The sequence below is a fragment of the Erpetoichthys calabaricus genome, chromosome 5, assembly GCF_900747795.2.
Source record: "Erpetoichthys calabaricus chromosome 5, fErpCal1.3, whole genome shotgun sequence".
Classification (NCBI taxonomy): domain Eukaryota; kingdom Metazoa; phylum Chordata; class Cladistia; order Polypteriformes; family Polypteridae; genus Erpetoichthys; species Erpetoichthys calabaricus.
The window spans coordinates 246,575,016-246,598,293 of NC_041398.2; the positions used below are offsets into that span (position 1 = coordinate 246,575,016).

At 40.6% G+C, this 23,278-nt stretch overlaps 1 protein-coding gene across 2 annotated transcripts in view; it reads left to right on the forward strand.

The window, feature by feature from the left end:
• abce1 (ATP-binding cassette, sub-family E (OABP), member 1) overlaps positions 1–23,278 on the forward strand; it is a 69,344-nt gene that overhangs the window by 10,619 nt on the left and 35,447 nt on the right. For both annotated transcript variants that reach the window (XM_028802731.2, XM_051928164.1), the window contains exons 3-5: positions 2,966–3,051; positions 11,309–11,406; positions 11,692–11,809. In XM_028802731.2, the coding sequence (XP_028658564.1) occupies positions 2,966–3,051; positions 11,309–11,406; positions 11,692–11,809 (302 nt within the window). The remainder of the gene's footprint in view (positions 1–2,965; positions 3,052–11,308; positions 11,407–11,691; positions 11,810–23,278) is intronic.

The following is a 23,278-nucleotide window of genomic DNA, read 5'->3' on the forward strand; positions in this document are numbered from 1 at the left end:
CCAGAGGACATCAGGGACAAGACTGGAATGGGCTACAAGACCCTCAGCAAGAAGCTTGGTGACAAGGTGACAACTGTCGGTGCGATTATTTGGAAATGGAAGAAATATAAAATGACCATCAGTCTCCCTCGCTGTGGAGCTCCATGCAAGATCTTGCCTCAAGGGGTGAGGATGACCATGAGAAAGATAAGGGATCAGCCCAAAACTACACGGGAGGAGATTTGTTAATGACTCTGAAGGCAGTTGGGACCACCACAGTCGCCAAGAACCCCATTAGTAACACACTATGTCGTAATGGATTGAAATCTTGCAGCACCCGTAAGGTGCCCTTGTTCAAGAAGGCACATGTACTGTACAGGCCCGTCTGAAATTTGGCAGTGAACATCCGGGGCTGTACTTGTGCCTTCTTGAGCAGGAGGACCTTGCAGGCGCTGCAAGATGGGTTGTAGGGGACAAATCCTTATTTCAGTCAGTGATATTCAAATCAATTTCTAACATTTACGTAATGTGTTTTTTTTTCTTTCTGGATTTTTGGTTGATATTCTGTTTCTCTCCATTAAAGTGAATCTACCATAAAATGAGAGACTGTTCATTTGTAAGTGAGCAAACTTATAAATTCAGCAGGGGATCAAATACTTATTTCCCCCCTACCCACTGGAGAGGCTTGTAAGAGTAAAGAATCACAACCAGATAATCGGGGGTAGACCTTGCAGAACTTTGGAGGTGTTGAGCAGTATTTTATGCTTAAAGAAATTGGGGCTCCCCTCAGTTGGTGCCACTGATCAATAATTTTTTTTTTGGTATTACAGTGATCCCCCGCTGGTCGGATTAGCTCATTAAGCCTTCATAGACAGGTGTGTCCAATCATGAGATATAAAGGTATTTAAGGTGGTCAATTGCAAGTTGTGCTTCCTTCCCTTTGACTCTCCTCTGAAGAGTGACAGCATGGGATCCTCAAAGCAACTCTCCAAAGATCTGAAAACAAAGATTGTTGAGTCTCCTGGTTTAGGAGAAGGCTACAAAAAGCCATCTCAGAGGTTTAAACTGTCAGTTTCAACTGTAAGGAATGGAATCAGGAAATGGAAGGCCACAGGCACAGTTGCTGTTAAACCAGCAGGTCTGGTAGGCCAAGGAAAATACAGGAGCAGCATATGGGCAGGATTGTGAGAATGGTTACAGACAACCCACAGATCACCTCCAAAGACCTGCAAGAACATCTTGCTGCAGATGGTGTATCTTTACATCGTTCTACAATTCAGCGCAATTTGCACAAAGAACATCTGTATGGCAGGGTGATGAGACAGAAGCCCTTTCTGCACTCACGCCACAAACAGAGTCACTTGTTGTATGCCAATGCTCATTTAGACAAGCCAGATTCATTTTGGAACAAAGTGCTTTGGACTGATGAGACAGAAATTGAGTTATTTGGTCAGAACAAAAAGCGCTTTGCATGGTGGAAGAAGAACACCGCATTCCAAGAAAAACACCTGCTACCTACTGTCACATTTGGTGGAGTTTCCATCATGCTGTGTGGCCAGTTCAGGGACTGGGGCCCTTGTTAAAGTCGAGGGTCAGATGAATTCAACCCAATATCAACAAATTCTTCAGGATAATGTTCAAGCATCAGTCACAAAGTTGAAGTTACGCAGGGGTTGGATATTCCAACAAGACAATGACCCAAAACACAGTTGGAAATCTACAAAGGCATTCATGCAGAGGGAGAAGTACAATGTTCTGGAATGGCCGTCACAATCCCCTGACTTGAATATCATCGAAAACCTATGGGATGATTTGAAGCAGGCTGTCCATCAAATTGAACTGAACTGGAGAGATTTTGTATGAAGAATGGTGAACAATACCTCCATCCAGAATCAGACACTCATCAGAGGCTATAGGAGGACAGCGTCTAGAGGCAAAAAAGGAGGTTCAACTAAGTATTGATGTCATATCTCTGTTGGGGTGCCCACATTTATGCACTTGTCTAATTTTGTTATGATGCATATTGCATATTTTCTGTTAATCCAATAAACTTAATGTCACTGCTGAAATCCTGCTGTGTCCATAAGGCATGTCAGATATTAAAAGGAAGTTGCTACTTTGAAAGCTCAGCCAATGATAAATAAAAATCCAAAGAATTACGAGGGGTTCCCAAACTTTTTCATATGACTGTAGGTCCTCTTGTGTGTACTCTCCTCTTCAGTTGACCCCACAGGTTTTCAATGGGGTTTAGCTCTGGGGACTGAGACGGCCATGGCAGAGATTGATTTTGTGTTCCTTTTACTATTTTTGTGTTAATTTGGAAATGGATCATTGATGTGCTGGAAGATTCAGTGATGACCCAGTTTTAGATTCTTGGCAGAGCCAGCCAGATTTAAATTTAAATTCTTCTGGCATTCTAGTAACGTTCACAAGGCCTTTGGAGGAAAAACAGCCCTACAACATCAGAGAATGTCCACTGTAGTTTACAGTGGGGATCAGATTCTTTTTTGGTATAGCCATCCTTTTTATACCAATCCCATCTTGGGTGTTTGTTGCTTAATGGTCAATTACTATTTTGTCTGACCATAGAACATGGTTCCACTTAAAGTTCCGGTAGCATTTGGCAAAATCCAGGCACTCATTTTTGTGGTTAAATGGCTAGAAAGGCTTTTTACTGGAAAGCCTTCAAAATAATTTTTTGTCATGGAGGTGGCATCTGACAGAAGTTTTGAAGACTTGGTGACCCAAGGATGCTACTTTTTTTCCTGTATTTCTCCAACAGTGATCCTTTGGGATTTTTTTTCCCCTCTATGTGTATATATAGCGTATACAGTATGTAAGAGCATCTGTGTGTATGTATAATATGTATAATATAATATATACTCCAGAAAACCAACAGCCAGAACACATGTGCCTGGACTTTGCTTCTTGATGCTGCATATGTAATTTGCTGATGATGTTTTTTTTTTTTTATTTTATTAAACAGGTAAACTTTGTATAGAGGTTACACCCCAGAGTAAAATCGTTTGGATTTCAGAATCACTTTGCATAGGTTGCGGTATCTGCATTAAGGTAAGTGTGTATTTGTGTACTTAATATCACAAAAGAAATAATTTTAGCTAAATTGAACCAGGGACTGTACCTTATTTCAACCTATTGCTTGAACAATCTACAGCAGGGGTCTCCAACACGTCGCTTGCAAGCTACCGGTAGCTCGCCTCCCCTTTCCAAGTAGCTCGCCAAAGGGTTAATAAATCCTACATAAATTTGAAAACTTGATTAGTCAAATTAGGGGTGGGCTATCTTTCCAAAAAATCATATCATGATCCACAATCTAAATTGCAATCTCTTTTCAATGTGGCATACACTTCAGAGAATATCCAGACTCAAACTGAAGACCTAAGTAACACTTTATTTTAAATATCAAACAAAGTTGAATTCAATTGTTCTCTCGTTTGCTAGCTAAGCGGAGTTAAGGAACACGCACCGAAGCTGGCGAGTGAGTAAGGCTCCTCCCCCCCCCTCGGCCCACTGCGTGTTTCTCAGATCCGCGCAAATAAATCGGTACTGCAAGTGAACTATGATACATGGTGAAATGAGAGAAGTCACAAAATCATCCGGAATGTTCAAGCAAATCATAGAAAAAAATCAGATCTAAATCCGTTAAGTAGTTCTCTTGTGAAAAGCAAACAGACAGACATCGGATTTTATATATTACAGTATATATTAGTAAACCTTCAAAATAATGTGCAATTAAAGTCTCAACAGCATTCTGAGTATTTCTGGAGCTTAGTAGAGTCAGATAACTAGAAGAATCTTCACCAAGCAGCTCTGAAAATGTCTGCTTTGTTTAGGTCTCCATACCTCTGTGAGTCTGACGTGAATGTCATGAAATCAAAGTTCAGAACAGGACTGACAGACGAACATTGAAATGACTCCATAAGAGTGATCCTGAGTGGCTCCACTCCACCAGACACCTCAGTGCCAGTCATCTGACTAACTAAACAACACATCACACATGCAACTGGACCTGTGAATTCAGTGACATGTGACAAAATGACAAATGAAGAAGTCATATCTGTGGATTTGGAATTGCATTGTTTTGTTTTGGCAGCAATCATGTTAGAATTTAAAAGTGTGAGATACACTAGAAAATGCATACAGACGTACAAAATGCACTTGCAGGTGAACTCAATATTTTTTTGTTTTGTTTTAATGCCAAATGTGAGTTGTGGACACCAACATTTTGTAAATGATGCCCTACCAGAGAGCCTAAGAACACAGCAGATTGTGGGCCGTTTTAAAAAACGGCTAAAGACTTTTCTATTTTGGAAAGCTTATTAACAAGAATGCTATAATTATTGTTGTTTTATCTCTGTTTTTATCTTGCTTTGCCTTTGTTTCAACTTTTTGTGTAGCACTTTGAGATTTACAGTAATCCCTCGCTATATTGCGCTTCGCCTTTCGCGGCTTCACTCCATCGCAGATTTTATATGTAAGCATATTTAAATATATATCGCGGATTTTTCGCTGCTTCGCGGGTTTCTGAGGACAATGGGTCTTTTAATTTCTGGTACATGCTTCCTCAGTTGGTTTGCCCAGTTGATTTCATACAAGGGATGCTATTGGCAGATGGCTGAGAAGCTACCCAGCTTACTTTTCTCTGTCTCTTGCGCCGACTTTCTCTGATCCTGACGTAGGGGGATTGAACAGGGGGGCTGTTCGCACACCTAGACGATACGGACGCTCGTCTAAAAATGCTGAAAGATTATCTTCACGTTGCTATCTTTTGTGCAGCTGCTTCCTGAAATGACATGCTGAACGGTGCTTCGCATACTTAAAAGCACGAAGGGCACGTATTGATTTTTTTATCTGTCTCTCTCTATCTCTCTCTCTCTCTCTCTGCTCCTGACGGAGGGGGTGTGAGCTGCCGCCTTCAACAGCTTTGTGCCGCGGTGCTTCGCATACTTAAAAGCCAAACAGCCCTATTGATTTGTTTGCTCCTTTGAAGAGGAAGATATGTTTGCATTCTTTTAATTGTGAGACGGAACTGTCATCTGTCTTGTCATGGAGCACAGTTTAAACTTTTGAAAAAGAGACAAATGTTTGTTTGCAGTGTTTGAATAACGTTCCTGTCTCTCTACAACCTCCTGTGTTTCTGCGCAAATCTGTGACCCAAGCATGACAATATAAAAATAACCATATAAACATATGGTTTCTACTTAGCGGATTTTCTTATTTCGCGGGTGGCTCTGGAACGCAACCCCCGCGATGGAGGAGGGATTACTGTACTGCTAATGTAAAGTGCCCTATAAATAAAGTGCACCATTATTATTTGTGGAACATGACCCGGACACAGACAGGCGGACACGTTGAAGTCACCCAACACACATTTATTAAATACTAGACAAAGAGCCCGTTTCGACAATGTAAGATGAAACGGGCACGAGTGGAATAGTAGCAAGTATAAGCACCACAAACCTGATATAGGTGTATTGAATGAATGCGTAATTAGGCCTGGAGCTGTAGTCGAAATCGCCTTTCAGGCCTCTAGAGCTTTAATCGAAGTCGCCTTTCTCTTTGAATTTTTGCGGCTGTAAATCCAACGCCTGCCGCGATGTTGGTCGAAGTCACCTTTCTCTTTGAAATTTTGCGGCCGTAAATCCGCCGCCTGCCGCGATGTCGGTCTCGTAAGGTTTTTCGGGCAGCTGCACAGAAGGCGACTGCGCATTTGGCTTCGGACAGACGTGAGTGAGTGAGTGAGGAGACTGGCGAATTATATGTAAGATTTACAGTGCACCACAACCCCAAAGTCCTGGCCAACACACAATGTCTCACTTTCTTCAGGCCGCCTCCACTCCTATCCACCAAGACCTTGTCTCTCTCGTCCTCCCGACTCCAGCCCTCGAATGGAGGGAGGCGGCCCCTTTTATAGTCACCCGGACTGCAGGTGCCTCCCGACAATCTTCCGCCAGCACTCCCCAATGTGGCGGAAGTGCCGGCTGCGCACCCGGAAACACTCCGGGTGTCCCCGATCCTCTTCCCGCCAGCACTGCCGGGTGTGGCGAAAGTGCTGAGGTCCAGGGCTCCAAAGGCATTGGGGCGCCCCCTGACGGTGACCATGGGCCCCTACAGGATTGAGCTTCATCTGGGGGAGGCTTCATCTGGGAGGTCCGGGACGCCCCCCCCAGCCACCTGTGACATATTATTATTAAATGTTCAGGCAGAACAAGCTTATTCAGTTTGTTTGGGTTGAAATAAGCAATGGGAATAAACATTACAAAACACGAGTAGCTCTCTGCCATTTTCATTTTGTAAAAGTAGCTCTCAAGGGGGAAAAAGGTTGCAGACCTCAGATCTACAAGTTTTGATTATGGCACATAACATCAAAGTTAAAAAAAGGCAAAATGATGCCAAGAAAGTCACGGTCTTTGAGAAAGGACCTCTTAGAGTGTCGCGCCCCACCCAGCAGCTGAGATTACTGGTTGTAAGGCTTTCTTAGTATGCTGGGAATTACAAGCAGAAGCTCAGCTAAACATCCAGCTGCCATTCACCTGCCTATCTGTGAGAGAGTGTGTTGCATGGCTGATGTGTGCTGTCTTTGCACAGAGACCACACCAGTGTCACCTTCCTTTCCCAGCAGCTGTACTCTCTGAGACAGCATGGCTGGGATGTATATTTAGGACACTGGGAATTCTAGACAGTGATTTCTACCACTTTCCTAATCTGCCAGGTGACAACTGTGCACTACTTAAACCATGCCAGAGATTATTGTGGATTTGTGTACGCAAAAACACACATTGATCAAAAAAAGGTCACAAAGTCGGCACTGTACTGTCCCTTACTTGAAGTGATGGCTGCTACATACTCATTTGCTTTAGAACTAGTTCACATTGTCCTTAAGTCACTTGGTGAAAGTTAATTGAAATTCAGTTGAAATGAAAAATGTGGGTGTTTTATGTGCTCGTTCATATCTGTAGAATTGCAATAACCAGAAACCTACCTGTACTGACATTCATTGAAGGCACCTTCAAAAAGTTCCAGGCCAAGAAGTAAGTGACACTATTATCAGTACATAGGATGACATTGTTAAACTGGTGCCATGTATTACTCTGTATGTCTCATAGTTTTCATCATTGTAAAATTGTACACGGAGAGACAAAGAAAATGCAGTCAATCTCTGTGTTGTATTTCTTATAGGAAGGACTGTACGAAAACAGTGTACGTTAACTTAAAACGATTATAGTTAGAAATGAGCAATACTGTACATTGACAATGGCTTTGCATCCTACGAACAATTAGACTCCAAATTTAACTTTCCAGCAACACATTTCTTTCACTATCTTCAAATTAGAAACTTTGTTAAACAGAACCTTCCCAATTTTCCTCACCTCCCACCTACGTCTATGCCGGAAAAAATGTTAATCAGTCTCTCAGACTCAGACAGCATTTCCATAATATATAACACTATTTTACAGTCCCTCCCTTTCAAAGATTCCAGAGAACAGTGGGAAAAGGATCTCTCACTCAACATCTCAGAAAAGGAGTGGAAGGTAGCAGTGTAGAGAATTCACTCGAGCTCCACATGCGCAAAGCATTCGATTATTCAACTTAAAATTATATATCGAGCATATCTGTCTCGCTTAAAATTGTCCAAAATGTTTCCAGGGTGAGATCCAACCTGCGAACATTGCAATCGAGTTCCAGCCACACTGGGTCACATGTTCTGGGCCTGCACTAAATTAACATCATTCTGGACCAAAATCGTTAAATGCCTCTCAGACAGCTTTGCCGTCAGTCTTTTCTAACCCATTATCAGCTGTGTTTAGTGGGCTGACAGAGAGGATTAAGGTGGAGGAGGATAAACAAACTGGAATTGCCTTTACTACACTATTGGCACTGTGGGCGCTGTTCCCCGTGAAACCCAACAGACAGACGTTGAGGACTCTTGTTTAAAAGCACCAAGTATAATTTTTAATTCTTCAATAAAGTGCACAAAGCACCACAATTCTCAATACAAATAATCAATTATAGTATAATAATCCTCCACTCCCAGCAGCTTCGTCACCCAACCTCCCAACTCCGGATCAGCTTTCTGGGTCTCTACCAGTCCTTTATATATTCCTTGACCCAGAAGTGCTCCTCCTCTTTTCCAGGTCAAACGACACATCATCAGTTCTCAAGTAGTCCGGAAGTACTGTGGGCTTCCGTCCTCCTGACTCCGAACTACTTCCAGGTTGTAGGAAAAGTAGGAGTCCCCAAGTCCTCTATGAGCTCCCCCTGACGGCACCCAACAGGGCTGAGAAAACGGACTCCATGTCCCAGGATGCGCTGAAGGAATCCGGGGCACAGTTACCGTCCAGGGAAGCTGCCACCTAGCGTCCTGGGGGAGGCAGTGTCCTGGAAAGGCAGCCTTCCTCCTCTCTTACAGTTTGGGGACGTCCCGGCTGGCAGCTCTCTCACAGCACGTAGACTTCTCTTGCTCAACTGGAAGAATCCTAACTCGCCTATTCTAAGTCAGTGTGTAAGTGATGTTATATACTACCAGTAATGGCGCACTGCACGATAACGTGCAGTGAATACACTTGACTTGAGCATTCCTAGTATTCATCCTCTTTCTCTGTATGTTTAGCATTCATTTGCTCAGAGTTTGATGTGCTTGCTCAATCCTGAGCAGCTCTTCTTTACTCCACCCTAGCGGCTCGCTGCTTCTCTTCTTCTGTCGGCATCTTTTCGCGTTAAAACTGATTAAGTTAGTTTTTGTGTTGCAATTACTTAGTACGTTTTCTTTAATTTTTCACTTAATCTGGCTCTTAAGTCTTCAATCTGCCTCAAGAATGATTAGCGAAGGTGGTAGAGAATGAGAACGGTGCATGCGCCGCACGGCCGCCCTGCTGCGCGCTGCCGAGAGTTGATTCTACAATAAAATAAAATAAAAAGAAAAAGAGTAATAAAATCATCACCACATAAGCGGATAGTAGACGTCACGTAGTAGATGTGTACCAAATTTCAAGTCAATAGGTGAAACGGTTTGCGAGCTACAGGTGATTTAAAATCCTGCACAGACAAACGAACAGCCACGGTAGCGTATTATAGAAGATTTGAAACTGGAAAAAATTAAATTCGCACTTCGATGATTTTCAAAACCTGGCACTTACATTAAGGAAGCAGATTCTCTCCCCTCTTTTACTCCATTTATCTTTATTCATTTATTAATTTATCTGTTCACTTACACTGCTGGCCTTGCTCTCTTTCTCAAGGGTGGGGGTTGATTTGTTTCGAACCTTTTTTTTTTTTTTTTTGTTAAACTTATGTGTATAGAATGTTATTTGATTTAAACAAAATCAATGTGTATGGAATGTTGATTTTTAATAAAAATTAATAAAAAAAAAGAGTAGTACTGTCAAAGTCGTGTCACAGTACAATTAAAATATTGTGATGGTTTCAGTAGATACCACATATTTGTATATACTTTTCAGACTAAGAAATATTTTTAACGAATAAAAAAATAGTACTGATTAATTGTGCAAATAGGTGAGCTACCAATACATCAAAAATATTTAACGCTCTGTGACTCAAGTAGATTTCCAGTCTTGAACCATTAAAAGCACAGCTTCTTTCTCTTTGCTAAAGTTGCCCAGGCGTACCCAATCAACCTGTATACTGCCCACTGAGCAGTATTACAAAACATTTGAGAAATGAGTGGCTCAGCATTAAAGCTTTTGAACACCTACACGTTTAAATTACACAACTCCTCATGTGAGAAAGAAACCAGTACTTGCAAATCTGAAGGTTCGAGACATGACTTGGCTGTTTGGATCTCCACAGCTTTGTGTACTGGAAACTGAGGACTATTTGTTTTAAAGGTTGAAAGTTGACCACAGACCTTTTCTTTGTCTGAGTGATCTCTTTTTCCTCTTTAATAAATGGTTGCTGGTTTGGAAATTTTCTCATCAATCCAAGCGTCTAAGGCACTCAGGGTATTATTTATAAAGTGACCAGAATAGACTATCTTGTCTGGGAAAGTGACTATGGCTGCACAAGTTCATATTAGCAAAACGACTATCTGTATTTCTCCACACAATTAGCATAATAAAACAGAACTTGAATTATGTTTCACTTTTTCATTTTGACTGAAAAATGAACTGGAGTACAAGTTTATTATTTGTTTCTAATTGTAGTGCCTAAATGTGGTATGCCACTTCCCAAAATTATTAGTGTAGCTGTTTTTTTTTTCCAAAATGTACCAAAATTCAGCAGCTCCAGCATAAAAATGGGATTCAACAAAAGCCTGACGCACTGAAATGATTCCACAGACAAAATATCTTCATTTTTTAAAAGTTTTAGTTAAATTTCAAAATAAAACGGTTCACACAAAAAAAAGAAAATTAAAATAGCAAAAAAGAGAAAAGTTTCTTGTTAAGAAAAGTTCTGTTCAAAGCTGAAATCTTGTTACATTTCAAATCACTTCAAAACGTTTCTGAACCATTTCAGAAAACTATGCCTATCCTTTTTACTGGGACCTGTTCTGACACAATTAGCACACTGTATCTCAGTTATAGCAAGAAAGTTCTATCTTTTACTAACTTATAAGTGGAAAATACTATACCATTGTCTATGACTATGAAAGAAAATTATATTGTATTGAAATTAAGCAAACACTAGTATGAGTTTTAAGTCAAAGCTTTAACTTTCTAAGATTGGCTCTTACAATTAGGAATAATTTAAATGTCAAGTGTATATGGTACGTGGAAATTATTTGCATGTCCATCATTCAAGCAATGACAGTAGTAAAATACAATCAATTGTGTTAATCCGGATATGCTAATACCTCGACTAATACACCATCCTCTGTAGTGCTTGGTAAGGGTGGGCTGAGAAGGTTGCCATTCTAGAACGTAATGCAGCCATTGAGGACCGACTCTGCCAGGCAACTACAGATGTTTCAGAGCATAAATGGAAACATCCCAGCTTTCCTTGGACATGTGTGGGAAGTAAAGGCTATAGTGAGCCTATTTAACTCTGACTAATATGTGGTGTTCCCACTTCAGTGATGGTAACTCCAGGCACTTTAAAGCTGCTGACCCTCTACAAATATTTCCCCACAATGTATTCTGCTTCTTAAAGTCTTCATCCTGCTGCTTTGGTTTTGATGGGCTTAAGGGAGAAATTGTTAACCCTGATGTATCAGAAGGAAAATTATATTTTATTAATACTCGTATTCTTTTTATTGTTGTTGCTTTTATTAATATGAAGTATTTTCATATTAAATGAAAACTGGCGTGTGTTGTTTTAATTTAAATTGCCATTTGTGCTTTGTGTTTTAAAGAAATGTCCTTTTGGAGCTTTGTCTATCGTCAACTTGCCAAGCAACCTGGAGAAGGAAACGACTCACAGATACTGCGCCAACTCTTTTAAGCTACACAGGTATGTATCAACACATGAATGCTTCCTTATTTTTATGTTCTTGTGCATCGTATGACTTTAACAAATGTAATAGATTGTATAACATTTCAAGTTTCACATAGAGCATACAGCTAAATTATTATGGGGAAAACAATAGTTATCGGTATTAAAGTGACATTTGTGTACAATTTCTGTGCAGAGAATGTGTTGATTTTTAAGTGTGGTGAAAAGTAGTACAGACTTATCATTCAGTGTGTGCAGATACTACCTTAAAAGTTGTAATAATTATCAATTATTTTGTTTCAGATTACCTATACCTCGGCCAGGAGAAGTTTTAGGATTGGTTGGCACAAATGGTATTGGTAAATCAACAGCCCTTAAAATTTTAGCGGGGAAGCAGAAGCCAAACCTTGGAAAATATGATGTAAGTTGAATGCACTGATGCTAAATTGTTTAAACCTAGCTCATACAATCCAGTCCCGGAATTAGCTTAGCCATTGTTTTCTAAACTTTCTCTGCTATGTCTTTTATTTATTTATTTATTTTTTTCTTGTAATATGGTGACCGAAACAGCACACACAGTACTCCACAAGAACACAAGCAATTTGACAAACAAGTGGAGATTATTCAGTCCATTAAACTTATTTATTTAGCTAATAGCTAAGTTGTGCCATTATCTCTTCCAGACACTTCTTAAAGGTTATCAAGGTTTCTAATTTAACTACATGACTTGATAGTTTGTTCCACATTTCTACAACTCATTTGGCTTCACTCTTAACTTATTTATGTTAAGTGTCTTCATGTATGGGATTCATCATTCAGTCAGAAGGTTTTAGATCTAATGCAGTGATTCTTAACCTTTAAGAATCTGATGAAACCTATGGACCCTCTTCCCCAGAAATATTCACATTAAAAACAGCTTTGCATGCAATGAATATAATGTACTTTATTTATCGAGATTTGATTGTCTCATACATGTATGACATACCAAAGTATTATTAACCTTTTCTGCAAAAAGTAATGACCACCTATTGTAATTATGAAATACTATCCTCTTGTGTAAATTAAAACTGATCTATTACTACTAGTTTTCTACTCCCATTCTGCTACTACTACATGTACTGTCTCATTGTCTACTTTATTTCAATGAGAAGGTTGTTCTTGTTTGCCTTGAATAAGAATATGAAACTTTGGAGTGGTCTTCAACAAGGTGACACGCATATCATCTTGGACATCCAATCTATATCATAATCCATTTCTATTTAGAAAAATAATGGCGAGAGACGTAATGCATGAGAGAAATCAACAGAACCGGGCTGTATAGTGAATATAAATGTTAATTTTTATTTGACCCTCACAAGTTGGGGAGCATTCACAGGTACAGTGCGTTGCCACACCCACTACACGACAAAACAACTTGGGATCCCGGTTGGTAACCTCCCAGGCAGACACGCGGTCCAGTCCCACCCTCCGGAAATGACCCTCTATCTGCCGCAGCCAGGTGTTACGTGGGCGACCCCTTGGCCTGGTCCAGCCACTCGGGTCCCCAACAATGGGGATCTTATGATCAGGATCATCCTCGGGGAAACGCGAAACATGGCCGTCATGCCGTAACTGATGCTCTCTCACAATGGGTGGGTGGGTGTATCATGGCTTGAGCGATTTTCATTGGTTGACTAAAAATACTGTAGGATGAAATCAACCCTAACCCACCCCCTTCTGGGTAGGGTGAAGGGTGATCTTATGGCCTTGTATGCATGTTATCATCCACTTGACACTCTGAATGACCACCAGAGGGCGACCTGGACTTTATGTTTGAGCCCCACTGCGCCCCTGTTGCTTTTGCAATTAAACAGAGTTGGCCGATTCTGAGCGTCAACTGGATGATAACATACATACAAGACCGCAACACAAGCACATTGGTGAGTCTTCATTGTTTGATTTATTTTTATTTTTGAAGTTGTTTTTTTTTTTTTTTTTGTAATTATTTTTTTCTCAAACAATTAAAAACACACTTTATTTTCCTCCCGGGCAACACTGGGTATTTCAGCTAGTGCATTATATAATCAATGCGTAATGTCCCTTGATTTACATTCAGCAGTTTTTATGATAGGTTAAATTTTATTTGCCCTTCTAATTGTTTTGGCACATTGCTTTGATGATGAGCATGTTGTGTTAATGTAAACCCCTAAATACTTTTCACAGGTTGCTTTCTTTTCCTTTTGCCCACTTTTAGCACTTCTCTGTGTTAAACTGCATTATCTAATCTAAAGATTGCTCAAGTCCTCTTGAATTATTTTGCTCTCTCCTAAAAATCTGCTATCTCACCCAATTTTAGTATCATCAAGTTTAATAACTTCACCAGAATCTATGTTAGAAGATTAGAAAAGCATCAGTCTAAGGACAGACCCCTGAGGGACTGTTCTGGTGGCTTCACTCCATGCGATCATTCACATCTTATCTAAACGTTTTGTCTCATGCTGGTGAACCAACTTGATATTCGGTTTTGTAGGTTACCTGTGAGGCCAACAGTTTCTATTTTCAAAACTAATCTTCAGTGTGGGACCGTATCAGACAGTAGCCACACTCTGTAGCTTTTTGTGACCGTAAGGTAAGTAGGTTGCCATTACAGGATGTTGTACCCCCAGGGAGGGTGGAATCCACATGCGCTAATAAAAGTTTCTGAGCATTTATAGTCCAAAAAGTGTTGAAGAGCCATGTTGATGGGTAGCCAAGATGTGCTGAACAAAATTGAGAAAGTAAAATCAGGAAGTTAAAAGCTGCTAATTTACTTACCAGTCCTATTTTTTATATACTACTGGACTGCCTGTTAGAAAGGACTTTTTTTTCTTTCTTTCATTTAATCTAGCTCTGCTCAGTTAATATCCTCCTATTAGAAGATTTTCCTGTTTTTATGCAGAAGGCTTTAACACATATGCTTGAAATTAGATTTAGTAGGAGAAGCTTTGCCAATTCAAACCACCAGGTTTGGAATTTGTGCAGCTTGGTTTCAAACATTTCTGTAACTGTCTTGTTCTAAGTTCTGTACTGATAATTTGCAGTTCTTCTAACTAAAATGGCCAAGAATGAGCTAACATGCCTTAAAATGTGCAGGCCTCAGGGGCTTCTTCTTGCCTTATGTCTGATGCTACTGTGGTAGGCTATGATTTCCTTTGTTGCTGTAATGGACAAAACAGACGCGGGAAAAAAGACCTGATTTCTCTGTAGATTAATTGCTTAATATGATTATTTGGTCATTTTTAGAGCATATTTTTTGCTTTCTATGTGTTCTTTCACACTGGGATGAGAAGATGGAAGTTCATTAGGATTTTCATTTTCAAGTGGAACTTGTAACACGTGCCACAAGATGGTCGATATATTCATACAACGTTACAAGTTGTGTTCTAGCATTTGGGTATTATGCTTGAAACGTGGAAAAGTAAACATACCTTGCAGAGCAGTGTGCTCCAAACCACATAAAGGGAAGACCCCCTTGGTCAGCACATGTTTTAAATGTTAGAATAGTCCTGAGTTGTAGTTATTGTATTTGGCCAGATTCCTCTGACCAGAAAACACAATGCAGACGTAACTGAAAATTCTTTTTGTGTAGTTTTTAAGAAACCTACCTTTATTTCTCTTCTTTCTCATTTTTCTTTTGGAATCCGAACTTTAATGCTCCATTGCTTTTGTGAAGCAGTCCAGTTAAGACCGTTCTCGTGACTGTCCAGTATTAGACGTACATACACAACCGAGGGCACCATCTCGCTTTCTAGTGTCGGTGCCTGCTTATCTTCCAATGACTGTGCTTAATAATAAAGAAAGCAAGAGAGATTTAATGATACTTGGAGATAAAATGTCTAGTAAAAACATTTATTGTACTGGTGTGTGTTCTAACTCAGCCTATATGGAAAATGTTTTGCCAGTTGAAGTAATTGTATACGTTTTTAAGGAACTGGTTACGGTTTTAGGTGCGTTCACATATACAGGAACATCTCAATAAATTAGAATATCATCGAAAAGTTAATTTATTTAAGTAATTCAGTTCAAAAAGTGAAACTCGTATATTATATAGATTCATTACACACAGAGTAATCTATTTCAAGCGTTTATTTCTTTTCATTTTGATGTTATGGTCGACAGGTAATGAAAACTCAATATTCATTATTTCAGAAAATTAGAATATTACATATGACCAATAAAAAAAAAAAAGATTTTTAATACAGAAATGTTGTCCTGCTAAAAAGTCTGTCCAGGTATGTACTCAATACTTGGTCGGGGCTCCTTTTGTATGAATGACTGCCACAATGCGGCGTGTTATGGAGGAGATCAGCCTTTGGACCTGCTGAGGTGTAATGGAAGCCCAGGATGCTTTGGTTGTAGCCTTCAGCTCTTCTGCATTGTTGACTCTGGTGTCTCTCATCATCCTCTTGATAGATTCTCTATGGAGTTTAGGTCAGGCGAGTTTTCTGTCCAATTAAGCACAGTGATACACACCACGGTCATTAAACCAAATATGAGCAGGTGCCTGCTGGAAAATGAGCTCCGCATTTCCATAAAGCTCGTCAGCAGAGGGAGGGAAGCATGAAGTGCTGTAACATTTCCTGGTAGACGGCTGTCTGTGCTGACTTGATAAAACAGAGTGGACCAACACCAGCAGATGACATGGCTCCCCAAATCATCACTGACGGTGGAAACTTCACACTGGACCTCAAGCAACTTGGATTCTGTGCCCATTCACTCTTCCTTCAGACTCCTTGATTTCCAAATGAAATGCAAAATTGACTTTCATCTGAAAAGAGGACTTTGGACCACTGAGCAACAGTCCAGCCCGTTTTCTCCTTAGCCCAGGTAAGACGCTTCTGACGTGGTCTATGGTTCAGGAGTTGCCTGACACAAGGAATGCAGTGACAGTTGTAGCCCACGTCCCGGATACATCTCTGTGTGTGTGGTGGCTCTCGAAGCCTGGACTCCAGCTGCAGTCCACTGCTTGGGAATCTCCCCCAAATTGTTCAGTGGACTGTGCTTCACAATCCTCTCAAGGCTGCGCTTATCCCTGTTGCTTGTGCACTTTTTTCTGCTGTCGCATTTTTTCCTTCCACTCCACTTTACATTAATATGCTTGGATACAATACTCTGGGAACAGCCAGCTTCTATAGCAATGACCTTTTGTGGATTACCCTCCTTGTGGAACGAGACTGAGAAATCATTTAAAGGCTCAGAACACCTTTGCAGGTGTTTTAGGTTAATTATCTGAGTGGAGTGGGACACCACAAGTCAACAATATCGAACATTTTCACAATATTCAGATTTTTGTGAGATACTGAATTTTGGTTTTTCATTAGCTATAAGCCATAATCAGCAAAATGAAAAGAAATAAATGCTTTAAATACAGTGGAACCTCGGGTCACGACCGTAATTCATTCCAAAACTCTTGTCGCAACCCGATTTGGTCGTGACCAAAGTAATTTCCCCCATAGGATTGTATGTAAATACAATTAATCCATTTCAGACCGTATGAACTGTATGTAAATGTATATTTTTTTTAAAGATTTTTAAGCACAAAAATAGTTAATTATACCATAGAACGCACAGTGTAATAGTAAACTAAATGTAAAAACATTGAATAACACTGAGAAAACCTTGAACAGAGAAAACTAACATTGCAAGAGTTCACGCTACAGCCTTACGAACCGCTCGCTGTAAACACTTTTTTTTTTTTTAATGAGTTTTAAGCACACGGGAAAAAATGAACATTAAAATTTACTTAATTTATACAAAAACTCGCCATAAACAACCAAGAAAACTGACCTTGCATGAGTTGAGTTCTGGCATGAAGGAATTGAGGAGGAACTGGGTGGAGAGGAGACTATAGTTTTGAGGTAAAGTCCCTCTGCACAATGCACGTCTGACCGAGAACAATGTACTGTACAGGGAGAGACTGAACACATGCGTAAATCACCAGCGCGTACGAACCAGAAGGGAAACGAAATAGGGCACAGAGAGTTCACAGAGAATGCCCAGGGAGAGACTGAACACATGCGGAAATCATCGGCGCGTACGAACCGGAAGGGAAACTGGCTTGTTAGTCACCCGAGTGTGTGGTCGTGAACAGATGCAAAAGTTTGGCAAACTTTTTAGTCGTAACCCGATTTGTACATGTTCAGAGACGTTTATGACCCGAGGTTCCACTGTATATCACTCGTGTGTGTAACGAATGTATATAATATATGAGTTTCACTTTTTGAATTGAATTAAATCAAAGTCAAAGTGAACTTTGTCATCTCAACCATATACAAGTATACAGATAGACAAAATTGCGAAGCTCAGGGTCCACAGTGTAACAACATGACGTGCAAATAATAAATTTAAAAATAGAATTAAAATTTAAAATTAAAACTCAAACAAGATGAGACATTGCGCAAAAACAAGACAAAGAAGTAGCAGCAATATTGACATGTAGTTAGCAATATGAACATTGATGCAATGTATGGTATTTGCAATCTAGATACATAAATATAGTCAATAGATATGTAATATAATAAATAAACAATATAGATAGTAACAGAAATTATCAGTGTACGATAATAGTTCTTTAAGACATGTGTAAACAATGACAGGTCAGAATGTTTCACAGCAGAAGGATATCAAGAGTGTCAAAATACTTAAAGGTCAGTATGAGATTTTCAGTTCTTCTCTACCTGCACACTCGTCTTTACAGGACAGTGGCTCGCATGTATAAAAGTTCTGTTTTCAGAGGTGGTTGAGGCCGTGTGGAATATCCCAGGAGGCAGCATGGTGTTAAGGAGTCTAACAGCTTAGGGGTAAAAACTCTCCTGCAGCCTGGCAGATCTGGCTTTGATGCTGCAGTATCTTCTCTTGCATGGCAGAAGTGTGAAAAGTCCATGTGAGGAGTGTAAGAGGTCCTGCACAATGCTGCAGGCCTTGCGGACACTGTAAAATATGTTCTGTAGTGAAGGGAGAGGCACCCCAATAATGTTCTCTGCTGTCTTCATTATCCTTTGCAGGCGCTTGCGGTCGGATATGTTGAAGTTGCCACACCAGACAGTGATGCAGCTGGTCAGAACACTCTCAATGGTGCCTCTGTAGAACATGGTGAGGATGGAAGGGGGAAGACTTGCTCGCTTCAGCCGCCTCAGGAAGTGTAGTCTCTGCTGGGCTTTCTTGATTAGTGATGAGGTGTTATGCGTCCACATAAGTTCCTCAGTTATGTGCACACCGAGGAACTTGGTACTCCTAACAGTCTCCACATCTAAACCGTTGATGCTGAGTGGGATGTGGGCAGGATGTGTTATTGAAATAAATTAACTTTTTTGATGATATTCTAATTTATTGAGATGCACCTGTAATCCGCAAAGGACCTTTTGTGTTAGCCATGTCGGTCTGCATAAAATAACTTTTGTTGAAATGTGGCATGCTTCGTCTTCAAAGAAATTTGTTGAGACAACTCAGCTTTTATTAAATATCTTGAACAGATCCCGGTGTTCAAAGTTTTGAAATTTCAAAATCTCCCATTGAAAAGCATTGGTGAATTTGCAAACTCGCTAATAGCAAGGGCAGGGCAGGATTACACTGTGCGCCATGCTGATTGCTTAGTGGTATAAATGTTTAACAGACTGAGCCAGCGTTTATAGTTTATCTGTATGTGATGAGCCGATTTTACTTTCTTGTACCTTTAGACTGAAATTAATACCTTTAAGATAATTGTGACCTTTCATATTCCCGTTTATTCAATAAATTGGTTCCTTTCTAAGTTCTTACAGTCATGGCTGAAATTATTGGCACCCCTGGAATTTTCCCAGAAAATGCACCACTTCTCCCAGAAAATTGTTGCAATTACAAATGTTTTTGTATATACATGTTTATTTCCTTTATGTGCACTGGACCAACACAAAAAAAACAGAGAAAAAAAGCCAAATCTGACATCATGTCACACAGAACTCCAAAAATGGGCCGGACAAAATTATTGGCACCCTTTCAAAATTGTGGGTAAATTTCAAGCATATGATACTCGTTTGAACTCACCTGTGGCAAGAAACAGGTGCTGACAATATAGCAGTCACACCTGAAGCCAGTTAAAATGGAGAAAAGTTGACTCAAGCTTTCTGTTGTGTGTCACACTAAGCGTGGAGAACAGAAAGAAGAGCAGAGAATTGTCTGAGGACTTGAGAACAAAAATTGTGGAAAAATATCAACAATCTCAAGGCTACAAGTCTATCTCCAGAGATCTTCATGCTCCTTTGTCCACTGTGCGCAACATAATCAAGTTCACAACACATGGCACTGTAGCTAATCTCCCTGGACGTGGATGGAAGAGAAAAATTGATAAAAGACTGCAATGAAGGATAGTCCAAATGGTGGATAAACATCCCCAATCAACTTCAAAACATATTCAAGCTGTTCTGCAGACTCGGGGTGCAACAGTGTCGGCTCGAACTATCCGTCGACATCTGAACGAAATGAAACGCTATGGCAGGAGAGCCAGGAGGACCCCACTGCTGACACAGAAACATAATGATTACAGAAACATAACACAGAAACATGATAATTACATCTTGCCTGAAGAAGGGGCCTGAGGTGCCTCGAAAGCTTGCATATTGTAATCTTTTTAGTTAGCCAATAAAAGGTGTCATTTTGCTTGGCTTTTCTCTACAGAAACATTAAAAAAAAGCCAGACTGGAGTTTGCCAAAATGTACTTGAGGAAACCAAAATCCTTCTGGGTCGAGCGTCTTGTGGACAGATGAGACCAAGGTAGAGCTTTTTGGTAAAGCTCATCATTCTACCGTTTACAGAAAACGGAATGAGGCCTATGAAGAAAAGAACACAGTATCTACAGTCAAACATGGTGGAGGTTCTAAGATGTTTTAGGGATGTTTTGCTGCCTCTGGCACTGGATCCCTTGACTGTGTGCAAGGCATCATGAAATCTGAAGACTACCAAAAGATATTGGGGCCCAGTGTCAGAAAGATGGGTCTGCGTCAGAGGTCACGGGTGTTCCAGCAGGACAATGACCCCAAACATACCTCTAAAAGCACCCAGAAATGGTTGAAGACAAAGCACTGGAGAGTTCTGAAGTGGCCAGCAATGAGTCTGAATCTAAATCCGATTGATCACTTATGGAGAGATCTCAAAATTGCTGTTGGGAGAAGGCGCCCTTCAAATCTGACAGACCTTGAGCAGTTTTCAAAAGATGAGTAGTTGGAAATTCCAGTTGAGAGGTGTAACAAGCTTGTTGATGGTTATAGGAAGCGCTTGATTTCAGTTATTTTTTTCCAAAGGGCGTGCAACCAAATATTAAGTAGAGGGTGCCAATAATTTTGTCCAGCCCAGTTTTTGAGTCTTGTGTGAAATGTCAGTTTTGGCTTTTTTCTGTTTTTTTGTGTTGTTCCAATGCACGTAAAGGAAATAAACATGTGTATACCAAAACATTTGTAATTGCAACAATTTTCTGGGAGAAATGGTGCATTTTCTGAGAAAATTCCAGGGGTGCTGATAATTTCGGCCATGGCTGTACTTATTTGTAGTTGAGTTACTGGGTTTTAACTAAGATTAATAACAATCTTTGCTTCCATTTGGGAAATGGGAGTCATCCCAAGTGACTGGAAAAATCCATATCTGGAAAGGGAAGGGTGAGTGCTGGGTAAGGTCCTTGCTAGGGTCGTCCTCAACAGGATCTGTGATCACTTGCTCACTTGCCAGCAACGAGAGCAGTTTGGTTTTATGCCTAAGAAATCTACCACCAACTGCATCCTGGCACTGAGGGTCCTCATGGAGCGCAAACGTGAATATCGGCCAAGTTTCTTCGTAGCCTTTGTCGATTTTTGTAAAGCGTTCAACACACTTGATTGAGCTGACCTGTGGGACATCCTGAGACTTGGCGGGATCCCCCTAATGTTGCTAGATATCATGACTGGCCTGTACACTGGTACTATGAGTGCTATGCAGAGTGGATGCAGAACCTCTGCGTTTTTCCCAGTTGATTCTGAGATTCACCAGGGATATGTTTTTGCTCCTAATTTGTTCAGTGCTTGCATGGACTTGATGTTGGGCAGGGTCTTGGGGTCCATTGTCTGTGGGGCATCTGTTGGTGAAGAAAGATTCACTGATCTTAACTTTGCTGACGATGCTGGGATCTTCATGGAGGCTCTGAGCGAGGAGTTGGAGTGCCTGAGATTGTGATTGTCCTGAATAAAAACCAAGATCCAGGCCTTTAATGACTTCTTGGGCACAACCATCAGCATTGTGTCTTTCGCGGAGAGAGTGTCAACCTCGTGTCTGGTGACTCTTCCTATGAAGTCAGTAGACTGATTGGGAGACTGGTAGACTGATTGGGATTGGGGTCATGAGGTTCCTGGTAAAGGGGTGTGAGGTGCTCCTGATAGCTTTGTGAAAAGACAAAGATCCAATTCTTCCTGTTTTGCTATATGGTTGTGAGACATGGATGCAATCCAGTGACCTCAGATGAGGACTGCACCCCTTTGGTACTGTGTCTCTTTGTAGAATCCTTATGTCAAACGAGCGGTTGCTCAGCGAGTCCCAAATTAGGCACATTTCCCGTTTTGTGAGGGAGTGTCAGTTATGGCACTATGGCCATGTGGCACAATTCCTTGATAGTGATCCAGCTTGTAGGATCCTCATTGTTGAGGACCTGAGTGGCTGGACCAGGGCAAGGGGATGCCCACATAACACCTGGCTGCGGCAGATAGGAGGTCATTTCCAGGGGTTGGGACTGGACTGCTTGTGTGCCTGGCGGGTTGCCAACCGGGATCCCGAGTTGTTTTGTCATGTGGTGGGTTTGGCACTGCGCTGTACCAGTGCATGTTCCCCGACTTGACCTCACCTGACCTGAACAGCATGGATGGAGAGCTGCTTTCAGTTGCTTTTCTCTATTCATACCATAATAGTGTATTTATTGGTATTGATCATTTTGTATTAATGGTTATTTTACATTTTTTGTTGTTTAGGTACTATGTTGGGCATTCTTTCGACATTTTTATATTTAAGAAAATGGGACAACAGTTAGCCACAGACCCTCCACCACTAATGCACATCATTTGATGCCATTTTGAGATCAGTTAGAGTCTGCTGTCTGTAAAATCTTTTGTGCCACCACAAGCCCATTTGTGCTTTGTTTTTAATTCCATTAAAAAGTGCTGTTAAAAAGTATGTATTTAATGTTGTCTCTTAACACCTGTAATTGCATTCGATTAAAAGGGTTATTTTTTCAATATGACTTATTAGAACAAAAATCTTATATACAGTCATATGAAAAAGTTTGGGAACTCCTTAATTCTTTGGATTTTTGTTTCTCATTGGCTGAGCTTTCAAAGTAGCAACTTCCTTGTAATATATGACATGCCTTATGGAGACGGTAGTATTTCAGCAGTAACATTAAGTTTGTTGGATTAATAGAGAATATGCAATATGCATCATAACAAAATTAGACAGGTGCATAAATGTGGGCACCGCAACAGAGATATGACATCAATACTTAGTTGAGCCTCCTTTTGGCCTCTAGACGCTGTCCTCCTGTAGCCTTTGATGAGTGTCTGGATTCTGGATGGAGGTATTGTTGACCATTCTTCCATACAAAATCACTCCACATCAGTTCAATTTGATGGACAGCCTGCTTCAAATCATCCCATAGATTTTTGATGATAATCAAGTCAGGGGACTGTGACGGCCATTCCAGAACATTGTACTTCTCCCTCTGCATGAATGCCTTTGTAGATTTCCAGCTGTGTTTTGAATCATTGTCTTGTTGGAATATCCAACCCCTGCGTACCTTCAACTTTGTGACTGATGCTTGAACATCATCCTGAAGAATTTGATATTGGGTTGAATTCATCTGACCCTCGACTTTAACAAGGGCCC